The following is a 13,149-nucleotide window of genomic DNA, read 5'->3' on the forward strand; positions in this document are numbered from 1 at the left end:
GGATATGTCAAACAAACACATTGGGATACACTCAATTCATCTGTGTCATTAGTGAATTGAAATCTAGCAGCAAGAGAACAGAAACCAGATATTGTGGTGATGAAATGGATCAAAAAGAGAACATAAAGGGAGTCACTGTGTGAAAACACTCAACGTGTCAAATATTCTGGGTTGGGAGCATTCATGCTTGCTCAACGTAGCTACTACTCTAAAATAACCCAATGTTGGGAAAAGATTTTAGCTTTCTGTTTCTTCTGTAAGTACAAACCGTACACATTGCAACACGTCTTTCCACAAAAAATTCTAATTAAAAGACACAAAGTCAACCTTGGCATTGCACAAAATTCGCTCTGACTGCCAAGAAGCCCTCACCAGTTGTCCAAATGGAATAGGATCTGCTTTGTGTAATCTCATACTGCATGGATCCTGCACAGTGCAGCTCTAACCTCCGAGCTCAGACTGTGATTCATGGCATGGGATTGTAATACATGGTCTTTCTTCATTTTAATCAAAATGAAAGAAGGACAGACCTGTCAGAGAGCAGATGGGGGAAATTGTTAACATTCATTCCTTAGGCCTGAGATTGTCGATCTTTGCTTTAAAGCTCAGTCTTAATTGAATACGTTTATAATGTAGAACTAAAATCACATATCCAGGTAGCCTTAAAGTTAGAGTGTTGGGCCAGTAACCACAAGGTTGCTAGTTCAAATACTGGACAAGGTATAAAAAAATAATCAATCAATGTAACCTTAAGCATAGCCCGTAATCCTAATTGCTCCAGGGGTGCTGTACAATTGTGACCTCAATCCCTGCAGATGTCTCAGGGGGAGTTGGGATATGCAAAAAAAAAACTACATTCTATTACATACAACTACAAGCACCCCCCAAATTCTTATTACAGCTATTAATTCATAAATCATATACTCAGCTTGTTCGATAACATCGTCTGTCTTGTTGCCTAATTTGGAAAGACCTTTTGACCGGGGCTGCTTGATCCGTTAAAGTAATGTCCAAGAAATGTAATGGATATTAAGTTGAAATCAAATTGAACTATAAATGGCTGTTATTGAAGACAATGAGTGACATCTTAAAATTAGCTCTGCTCTCCCCTGCTCCATGCGAAGGGGAAGGGGAAAAACAGCATTATCTAATGTAGTGAGTTGGTGCTCCCAGTCCTGTCAAAGGCCTTGTCATGTAATGCTGTCTGAGTACATGGGTGCCCCAGGAGAACCTAATACAAGCAGGGGATGGGGGGATGGGGAGATGGGGAGAACAAGGAGATGAGCCAATTGGTCAATCTGTCATCTCTCTGGCTAATTTTATTTAAAAAGAGTGAAGTTAGCCAGCAGCTTCATTATTGCAATTTGGACAGGTCTCACAGTAGGAGGCCTGATCGGTTGCGGGCCATTACACAGCAGTGTTTCAAATGACACTGGGAGACCGAAAATTACATTAAGCTCCTTTATTGTATTTTCAGCTTGCCTCAGGCAAGTAATTGACCTTGGTGGATTTGTGAGGTACAGTGCCTTCAGAAATTCACACCCCTTGACTTTTTCCACATTTTGTTGTGTTACAGCCTGAATTTAAAATGGATTTGTTGCGTTGAGATGTTTTGTCACTGGCTTACAGATAATACCCCATAATGTTAAAGTGGAATTATGATTTTTGATGAATTGAATTCATACAAAATGAAAAGCTGAAATGTCTTAAAGTCAATAGGTATTCAACCCCTTTGTTATGGTGACTCACTGTGTGCAATAATAGTGTTTAACATGATTTTTGAATGACGACCTGTACCCCACACATCTCTGCACCCCACACATAGAGTTACAGTGGGGAGAACAAGAATTTAATACACTGACAATTTTGCTGGTTTTCCTAGTTACAAAGCATGTAGAGGTCTGTAATTCTTAATCATAGGTACACTTCAACTGTGAGAGACGGAATCTAAGACAAAAATCCAGAAAATCACATTGTATGATTTTTAAGTAATTAATTTGCATTTTCTGGCATGACATTAGTATTTGATACATCAGAAAAGCAGAACTTAATATTTGGTACAGAAACCTTGACCAGGTTTGCACACACTGCAGCAGGGATTTTGGCCCACTCCTCCATACGGACCTTCTCCAGATCCTTCAGGTTTCGGGGCTGTCGCTGGGCAATACGGACATTCAGCTCCCTCCAAAGATTTTCTATTGGGTTCAGGTCTGAAGACTGGCTAGGCCACTCCAGGACCTTGAGGTGCTTCTTACGGAGCCACTCCTTAGTTGCCCTGGCTGTGTGTTTCGGGTCGTTGTCATACTGGAAGACCCAGCCACAACCCATCTTCAATGCTCTTACTGAGGGAAGGAGGTTGTTGGCCAAGATCTCGCGATACATGGCCCCATCCATCCTCCCCTCAATACGGTGCAGTCATCCTGTCCCCTTTGCAGAAAAGCATCCCCAAATAATGCTTCAAGGTTGGGATGGTGTTCTTGGGGTTGTACTCACCCTTCTTCTTCCTCCAAGCACGGTGAGTGGAGTTTAGACCAAAAAGCTCTATTTTTGTCTCATCAGACCACATGACTTTCTCCCATTCATCCTCTGGATCATCCAGATGGGCATTGGCAAACTTCAGACGGGCCTGGACATGCGCTGGCTTGAGCAGGGGGACCTTGCGTGCGCTGCAGGATTTTAATCCATGACGGCGTAGTGTGTTACTACTGGTTTTCTTTGAGACTGCTCTCTTCAGGTCATTGACCAGGTCCTACCGTGTAGTTCTGGGCTGATCCCTCACCTTCCTTATGACCATTGATGCCCCACGAGGTGAGATCTTGCATGGAGCGCCAGACCGAAGGTGATTGACTGTCATCTTGAACTTCTTCCATTTTCTAATAATTGCGCCAACAGTTGTTGCCTTTTCACCAAGCTGCTTGCCTATTGTCCTGTAGCCCATCCCAGCCTTGTGCAGGTCTACAATTTTATCCCTGATGTCCTTACACAGCTCTCTGGTCTTGGCCATTGTGGAGAGGTTGGAGTCTGTTTGATTGAGTGTGTGGACAGGTGTATTTTATACAGGTAACGAGTTCAAACAGGTGCAGTTAATACAGGTAATGAGTGGAGAACAGGAGGGATTCTTAAAGAAAAACTAACAGGTCTGTGAGAGCCTGAATTCTTACTGGTTGGTAGGTGATTAAATACTTATGTCATGCAATAAAATGCAAATTAATGACTTAAAAATCATACAATGTGATTTTCTTGATTTTTGTTTCAGATTCCATCTCCCACAGTTGAAGTGTACCTATGATAAAAAATTACAGACCTATACATGCTTTGTAAGTAGGAAAATCTGCAAAATCGGCAGTGTCTCAAATACTTGTTCTCCCCACTGTATATGTAAGGTCCCTCAGTCGAGCAGTGAATTTCAAACACAGATTCAACCACAAAGACCAAAAAAAAGAAAGGCACAGTAGATGGGTAAAAAAATTACATTGAATATCCCTTTGAGCATAGTGAAGTTATTAATTACACTTTGGATGGTGTATCAATACACCCAGTCACTTCAAAGATACAGATGTCCTTCCTAACTCAGTTACTGGAGAAGAAGGAAATCGCTCAGGGATTTTACCATAAGGCCAATGGTGACTTTAAAAATAGTTTAATTGCTGTGATAGGAGAAAAATGAGGATGGATCAACAACATTGCAGTTACTCCACAATACTAACCTAATAGACAGAGTGAAAAGGAGAAAGCCTGTACATAATACAAATATTCCAAAACATGTATTCTGTTTGCAATAAGACATTCAAGTAAAACTGCAAAAAAAGGCAACAAAATGAACTTTACGTTTGGAATACAAAGTGTTATGTTTGGGGCAAATCCAATACAACACATTAAAAAAGAAACGGAATGGAGCTGAGACGGGCAAAATCCTAGAGGAAAACCTGTTCCCATCTACTTTCCACCAGACACTGGGAGATGGATTCACCTTTCAGCAGGACAATAACCTAAAACACAAGATCAAATCAACACTGGAGTTGCTTACCAAGAAGGCAGTGAATGTTCCTGAGTGACTGAGTTACAGTTTTGACTTAAATTGGTTTGAAAATCTATGGCAAAACCTGAAAATGGTTGTCTAGCAATGATCAAAGACCAATTTTATAGAGCTTGAAGAATTTAGAAAAAGATTATGGACAAATGTTGCACAATCCAGCTGTGGAAAGCTCTTAAGAGACTTACCCAGAAAGAGTCATGGCTGTAATCGCTGCCAAAGGTGCTTCTAACATGTATTGACTCAGGGGTGTGAATACTTATGTAAATTAGATATTTCTGTATTTCATTTTCAATACACTTGAAAAAATGCCTAAAAACAGGTTTTCACTTTGTCATTATGGGGTATTGCGTGTAGATGGGTGAGAAAAAAATCTATTGAATCCATTTTGAATTCAGGGTGTAACACAACAAAATGTGGAATAAGTCAAGGGGTATGAATACTTTCTGAAGGAAAAGTACAATATATTCTCCACACATGAAATACTGTATGAGCAGAGGACCAAACCAAGTTGGCAGCTATATTAGAGGTGTACTGTGATGAACCATATACAGCAGTGATATATAACAGTATAACTATGAGGGAGGACTTTGCGACAAAACAGACAATTATTTGACGTAATAGGCCTCTGATTTAGTAACACTGCCGTCTCGGCTCTCAGATCTGTCTGTGTTTAAAGATATCCCCTATAAAACTGACAACTCCACTTTGCAGTGAGACAGAGAGGAGGCATATCCAGTGCATGAAACTGACATATTCTGAAGACTAACGGAATGTCTACATATGTTATTCTGACAGTCCCCATGCTGAGTGTTTCAGTTTACATTATGGTACACAGAGCATACAAGGACTCCAGGCTTTCATGACTCACTCTCACAATCCATTTCCAATGCAACCACAAACTGTGCACTCCAGAAAGAATGAATAAACACCTTGGAATAAAAAAATGATGTTAACCTTGATGACATTTGACTGTGAAGTAAAGACAGATGGGCTTTGCGGTGTGAATACAGCTCTGTGATTAAATTCAGTGACACATGTAGGTGATGATAATGAGGAGGAACGACAGGTGAACATGAAGCTTTTCCTTTCAACAGCAGCAGCCATCTGTGTAGGGGCATGTATCCCAGCGATCCCACTTCTACCTGTTACAGCGGTGACCCCGCACTCTTTGTGCAGGTGAAGAATCACAAACATTCTGTGCTTGTAAAGATCAATGCCACCCTCAATACATTGCTTAAGCTCCACATGAAGAAAACACAGGAGGGGTTGGGTTCCCTCCCTTCTTCCTGCTTTGTCTCTTAAACCAAAGGTGATAGAGACCAAAACAGATCAGGTGTCACAGAAGGTTTGCTCACCGCACGAGCATCTCGTCTGGTTTTGATGTAGGTGAAAGTGCTCTAAGCCTGAGCCGTGTGATCATACATGGATAGTCTGGTGTCATTTCAGTCCAGTGAAAATATACATTTGCGGTTGACCTAACCCTCCATAATGCCTATCCTTTCCACATCTTTTGGGGGGCTCTTTTGGAGAGGCCTTTCACTCCATACAGTACTTTCTCCATTTCGTTTTCCTTTAATTTTTATAGGGGAGTCACTTTTTCACGCTGATCTTGGGAATGCGCGTAGTTCAAGGCCAGGCAAGCATTCCTGAAGCAGCCAAAGACCCTGGCATTTCTGGGCTCTGCCAACCCGTCTCTGGCATGCAGCACCATTGTGCTTGCATGTATCTTTGTCACCAGTGGAAATCTTTCCTGGCACCAATCTAACATACTATTTCTAACTCCTATGGCTCAAGTGTCAAACGCACATTAGTTTACAATTTCCCCATGTAAAAACCGGCACACTGGCATTTTCAAACTGCCAGGATTGGCAATTTACCTGCCTAACATCAGGTCGCTTGCGCTGAGGTGGGAGGGGTTGGCAATATTACAGGTGTGTCCTTAAAAATAAGCAAAAAAAATTACAATTTCATGCAGCGCTAATGGAAAGTTTTAAAACCCACCAAATGCAGCTGTTAACGGTAACGCAGGTGATAATGGCATGGATTTTGAGAGTGGAAAGAGAGATATGCCTTTTGTGCCAGTGAATCTCGTATTTATAAACATAAACAACTTTTGGGTTTCCCCCATTTCGTTTAATTTTATTTAAAACCAAGCATAGCCTACCCTCCCCTTAAACAATGCTGGTTTAGCAGCAAAGCATAGGTGCGTCTTTATGTCCTGGTCATTAGCTAAGTAGCCTATAAATAAAGGGGTTTAAATGGTCTACTGAGAGTGCTTTTAAATATTAAGCTTTTGCCCTCATATGTCTTCATTATTCACAATTGACATACTTAATTTATCTTGTTCAAGTTGCCCACTGGGCAGATGTCAATTCAATGTCTATTCCACGTTGGTTGAACGTCATTCCATAAAAATTACGTGGAAACACATTTTGAAAGAGCTGACCTCGTCCGATTAAAATTGACGCACTCCTCCAAACTATTCAGGCCTCCTATCATGCCATATCAACGGCAGATTGTTTTTGAGGATCTGCCTTGCACATAGGCAATGATACAATTGACAGGAGCCTAGTATTATGTATAGAAGTGCAAATGTTATGGTAGAGACATATATGCCTACCCCAGCTAGCACATTTGGTTCCTTTGAAGTTGTGGGAACATATGGTTTTGGTTTCCCATTGGTTCTGGGAACAAAGCCATATGTGTCCTGACCGGTAAAACGAAACGTTTTTTAAAATGTTTTGAGAATGGCAGTGAACATTTTGTCTGTTCTGGGAACATTCTTTTTAGGTTGCAGGGAGGTTCTGAGAATGTTTTACTATGGTTCCCTGAAAGCTTTCCAGGGAGGTTTTATTCATGTTCTGAGAATGGAAATAATAGGTTATTATGAGGTTTTTGAATAGCTTCCTTAAACGTTTCAATAAGACTTTTAATAACACTGCTAACGTAGTTTAACTGCTTAGAACTCCAAGCACAGATATAAATTAATTTGCTTAGGCATTAATCAAGCAAACATATCATTTTTAAAATGTTAAATATGGCACATCTCACTGATGCTATCAACCTATGATCTTCTGTGGTCTGTCCATGGGATTAGTCCACTGCACCACCAGGATGGAGCCATGTTTTATAAACTCATATAAAGCTGTTCATTTTAGACTATTCAAACAGACCCCCTTTCAACGGAAATAACCACAAATTAAGATCAGGTGTGGCCAATTAGTGGGTGTGGCCAAAACACCTGAACACACTTAACAAGATAGAGATAGAGTTTTGTTGACGCTGAGAACGTTAGGTATACGTTTTTAAATAACATTATGCAGAAGTATTGAAATTCCCACAGGGGAACATTGGTTCTTAACATTCTCTGACTTATTTCAGAACATTCCCAATGTCAAACCAGTTAAGGCGTCCACATGCTTCCCAGCCGAAACAGTTCAGAAGAGTTCGGTGAGTGTTTTTCGGCTATTCGGGCACACAACATTTTTTTCTGGAGGCAAGCCGAAGTATGTTGCCGAAGTCTACGCCCCTTCGTCGGTGATTGGTCAACAGTAGGAATTCTTCAATAAAGTCTTTGTTGTCATTCAATGAGAGATGACTCGTTTTCATGCACATTTGTTCACATAGTTAGATGTAAAATTGTGCAACTAAGACCTCCTCGGCAAAACCATCAAAATTAATGATAGATTTCTCGAGTTATCTTAGATTATTTTCAGGAAGTGTATATTGGCTACAATGTCTCAAAATGGACAAACTGTACATTTGACGCTTTTTTCTTGCTTTTCAAGCGAGTATGCGAGCACACTTGTTAATTCGGCTAGCCGACTTCGCCGAACTGAAGCATGCTGATGCCTTCAGAGAACGTTCCTAGAACATTACCGACAATGTAATTAAATGTACCACGTTTGTACTTTTACAAAACATTATGTTAAAGTAATACCAATAAAATTACAATTATTTTGTCAAGTTGCTTAAATGTGCTGAGAATGTTACAAAGCCATGCAACTATCCTGCACCAATCACAGAACATTGTGGGAAGGTTTTATGCAAAATAACGATAGGAAACCACGCTCTCACCAAGCTCTAAGAAACATATGGTTCTCTGATATGCTAGCTGGGACGTGTGAACACAATGCAATGGAACAAGAGAAGCAATTTATGATATCATGCTTCTGACCCCATCCTGTTTAGAAATATTGTTGTTGTTTTAAAAAACAAGATTGCTTGTTTTCCGTTTTCTATCAAGCCCTCTATAGGCTACCCTAGGCTACTATGGCTGGTTCAACAGCAATGCATTGCCTTTTTTATCCTGGCCTTGCAAAGTAGCCTATCGATAAAAGGTGTTTAAATGGTCTATTCGTCAGAGTGCCTTGAATTGAAAATATACCGCACATCCTAAAACATACATATACATTCAGCAGACGCTCTTATCCAGAGCAATTTTCTCAAGGGCACATCAACAGATTTTACAAATAGTCAGCTCAGGGATTGAAACCAGTTACCTTTCAGTTGCAGGCCTGACTCTCTTAACCGCTAGGCTACCTACCTGCTGCCCCAGCTATGAAAATAGCAAAAAATATTTCTGACATACCTCCAGAACTATTGTGCTTCTGCCAGCGATTAGATTAACCATTGCGTTAAGTTTGTTAAAATAGAGCCCCTAATATCCTATTCACTAAATGTGCTTGGTGACTGACACATCATTAGTGTCCATAAGGGGAGATCTTCAGCATTAAGCCTATAGAGCAGCTCTCCATCTGGGATCACAGCACCATTTCTTCCCTATAGTATCTCTCCACTGAAAACACAACATTGGAACTGCACCACATTTACATGTAAATAAATCCTCCGAGCAGAAAGGGGCGGCTTTCAAAACACATGTCAATCATCTCCTCAGCCTTGCCTTACTGGAGGTAATCAGAGGAAAGGAACATTGCCTCACGAGCCAAACCTGATCCTGGCAGGATCTTTCCAACCTTAATGTGTGTGAAGCTGAGGTATGTAGACTCACTTCAACTGATATCTAAGCAGCAGTAGCCCACAATGGAATGAGAGAGTGAGCGAGTGAGTGAGAGAGAGAGAGGGAGAAGAGAGACTAAAACCCTCTCTAATGACAGAGTGCCCAAACTAATTACTGCATTGTAAATGTACACATGCAATGCATCTCAGGCTTTGAATTGAACACCACATCAAAACCCCCAGTGCTCACCCCTGTCAAACCAAGAAACCAGGAGAATGGCCGCAAAGAATAATTACTTAAGGTCTGGTTTCATACCAACAGCATAAAAGTGGGGAACAACATCTCCCTCCCAAAGTGCACAGATCCAGCCTCTGTAAACAAAACTAAACATCGCTGGCGTTACAAGAAATACCACCCCGACCATGACCCTTGCAGCATACAGGGTTCAGGCCTGCTCTGTCCCTGCTATCTTGATTACATGAGTCTTTTCCCTGGAGGAAAAACTTTGATGTATACTCATCCGTCCAGCCATCAAATTAATTAGAACATTAAAGTTGAAGGCATTCTCTGAATGTAATGAAATCATTGCTCTGAAAAAGAATCCATACCTGAATCAAGTCGTTTATTCTGCTGGCTCCTTTTGGTGCGATGGACGGCATTTTCTCTGTCTTCTGTGAGGTGAGAGTTTTCCTCACTGTTCCCCAGAGGCAATCTATTCTGTTGGTCAGTGAGGGATACAAAAAAAGTGCTGTAAAATTGAAATAGAACTGTAGTTTGCAATGGTCTCTTTATAATTTCAAGCCTCTGTAGGACCTCTTAACTAGCCAGTCATGAGAACTTGCATAAGATATACGAAGTGTGTTCATATTATCTCATAACATTTATTGAAATCAGGGGCAATGTATGGAAAAGGAGACAAACTTTACGTTTTTTCAAATAATATTTCAAATCCAGACTGGAACCCTGCTGGGTGGTTTAGATTTGTGTCTGTATTTTGGCTTTTGTTGACATAGAATGGAATTACTTGGTTTTGTTTACTTTGAGTATTTATGAGACCTGCACCTGTGGAACATAAATTAGACCAAACTGCAACGCGATCAGCAGAGTACCTCTCTACAGACACTAAGAAGTGGGGATAGGGAATAGTGGAGAGGGAGAAAGGTTAACATTTCATGCCCAACTCCAGGGGAAACAACGTGAAAACATGATTCCATTGATGGAAGGCATCAGGCTTATGTGAATGGTACAAGATGCAGAAAACCAAACCCAGGCAGAGTCTCTATCTGATGGATAGAGGAGCAGGCCGCTTGTTTCCATGGCTCCTACTGGATAGTGTGGTATTGATTACTCATTGAAAATAGCACATTTTATGACAATAGAAAGCAGTAGACATTAATTCCAAAAGTCCATCAATAACCTTAAGACAGGCAAAGAAACATTACTTTTGACTGGGTTTGAACATGGGTCATCTGCGTGCCACAAGAATGTGTTAGCCCGCTGAGATAATGCCTGGGCAAACAGTTATAGGGGAGTTCTGCCTCCAAAATATTAGAGGGCACTATAGTTCACTTTTCACTAGTTCAGTCTTCCATAAAAGTGTCTTCAAACTACTGTTTAAAAAGTTCTACATAAAAGAGTAATGCTGATAAAGGCAATACCGTACCTGTTAAATGTTGTGAAAATTGGCCAGAGAGACTAGCGCTTGCCAAATGTGAACAATAAGAATTACCTCACATCACTCCCAGCCAATGGTTTCATTTTATGGCCCCTCTGCATTCCTTTGGGGTGATTGTCCACTTCCACCAGCTATCATTATACTCTCCAGAGGTGAGTCTCATGTGCTGGTACACGCGTGTCAACGTTTATAGAGTTCAGCTCCATATGGATACTGCACTGATATCAGGGTACTTTCAACCTACATTAGAGACTGTACAGTACTCGAAAGCATTGGCTTTAAGGACAGGAATATTACATGAGAACAGTAACCAATGGACTACATTCCTTCAACATACAGTATGTACTCCAAAAAAATTGAATAACAATGGCTTTATTTAGCAGGTACAGAGGATGTTCTGTAGCTGAGTGATACCAACAACAGGCAGGCTTCTATGGATGCTCTGCTCGTTGCATGCCGACTTAAAAAATGCTGGAGTTTGTGCTTAACTCTGCACCTGGCCGACATTAAAACCGGGCAGGACAATAAAGGGTGAAAGCAGTGCTGGGAGTTTATTTTGTTTATCAGCGGGGCCTTTGATATCCCAGCCAGCCCGTAAAGGGAGAGGATGGCCAAAACTTCAGCTAACCTGACAGGCACTCATTACGGTCTGTAGAGCCTGAGACAAGACCTCTGAACCTCAGCTTTGTGTCAACATGACTCTCACCAAGTACATTTCCATATGCTGCTGCCCACCTTTATGATAAAAATTCAACACTGAGTTTATAAAACATTAAGAACACCATTCTAAAATTTTGCCCTCAAAACAGCCTAAATTCATTGAGGCATAGACTCGACAAGGTCCTCAAGCATTCCACAGGGATGCTGGCTCATGTTGACTCCAATGCTTCCCACAGTTGTGTCAAGTTGGCTGGATGTCCTTTGGGTGGTGGACCATTCTTGATACAAACAGGAAACTGTTGAGCGTGAAAAACCCAGCAGCGTTATAGTTCATGACACACACAAAGCAGTGCGCCTGGCACCTACTACCATACCCCGTTCAAAGGCACTTAAATATTTTGTCTTGTCCATTGACCCTCTGAATTGTACACATACACAATCCATGTCTCAAGGCTTAACATTCTTATTTCAATTGTCTCCTCCCCTTCATATACACTGATTGAATTGGATTTAACAGGTGACATCAATAAGGGATCATAGCTTCCACCTGGATTCACCTGGTCAGTCTATGTCATGTACACTCAGTGTATATACAGTGGGGCAAAAAAGTATTTAGTCAGCCACCAATTGTGCAAGTTCTCCCACTTAAAAAGATGAGAGAGGCCTGTAATTTTCATCATAGGTACACTTCAACCATGACAGACAAAACGAGAAGAAAAATAATCCAGAAAATCACATTGTAGGATTTTTAATTAATTTATTTGCAAATTATGGTGGAAAATAAGTATTTGGTCAATAACAAAAGTTTATCTCAATACTTTGTTATATACCCTTTGTTTCACACACTGTTGCTGGTATTTTGGCCCATTCCTCCATGCAGATCTCCTCTAGAGCAGTGATGTTTTGGGGCTGTTGCTGGGCAACACGGACTTTCAACTCCCTCCAAAGATTTTCTATGGGGTTGAGATCTGGAGACTGGCTAGGCCACTCCAGGACCTTGAAATACTTCTTACGAAGCCACTCCTTTATTGCCCGGGCGGTGTGTTTGGGATCATTGTCATGCTGAAAGACCCAGCCCATTTCATCTTCAATGCCCTTGCTGATGGAAGGAGGTTTTCAAAATCTCACGATACATGGCCCCATTCATTCTTTCCTTTACACGGATCAGTCGTCCGGGTCCCTTTGCAGAAAAACAGTCCCAAAGCATGATGTTTCCACCCCCATGCTTCACAGTAGGTATGGTGTTCTTTGGATGCAACTCAGCATTCTTTGTCCTCCAAACACAACGAGTTTTTTGGTTTCATCTGACCATATGACATTCTCCCAATCTTCTTCTGGATCATCCAAATGCTCTCTAGCAAACTTCAGACGGGCCTGGACATGTACTGGCTTAAGCAGGGGGACACGTCTGGCACTGCATGATTTGAGTCCCTGGCGGCGTAGTGTGTTACTGATGGTAGGCTTTGTTACTTTGGTCCCAGCTCTCTGCAGGTCATTCACCAGGTCCCCCCGTGTGGTTCTGGGATTTTTGCTCACTGTTCTTGTGATCATTTTGACCCCACGGGGTGAGATCTTGCGTGGAGCCCCAGATCGAGGGAGATTATCAGTGGTCTTGTATGTCTTCCATTTCCTAATTGCTCCCACAGTTGATTTCTTCAAACCAAGCTGCTTACTTATTGCAGATTCAGTCTTCCCAGCCTGGTGCAGGTCTACAATTTTGTTTCTGGTGTCCTTTGACAGCTCTTTGGTCTTGGCCATAGTGAAGTTTGGAGTGTGACTGTTTGAGGTTGTGGACAGGTGTCTTTTATACTGATAACA

The 13,149-nt window shown here is 41.4% G+C and overlaps 1 protein-coding gene across 2 annotated transcripts in view; it reads right to left on the bottom strand.

Annotated features, from left to right (window-relative positions):
• Positions 1-13,149, bottom strand: part of LOC135550515 (ectodysplasin-A-like) — a 60,963-nt gene that overhangs the window by 18,382 nt on the left and 29,432 nt on the right. For both annotated transcript variants that reach the window (XM_064981418.1, XM_064981417.1), the window contains exon 2: positions 9,605-9,713. In XM_064981418.1, coding sequence (XP_064837490.1) covers positions 9,605-9,713 — 109 coding nt within the window. The remainder of the gene's footprint in view (positions 1-9,604; positions 9,714-13,149) is intronic.

Source organism: Oncorhynchus masou, chromosome 12, assembly GCF_036934945.1.
Source record: "Oncorhynchus masou masou isolate Uvic2021 chromosome 12, UVic_Omas_1.1, whole genome shotgun sequence".
Lineage (NCBI taxonomy): Eukaryota > Metazoa > Chordata > Actinopteri > Salmoniformes > Salmonidae > Oncorhynchus > Oncorhynchus masou.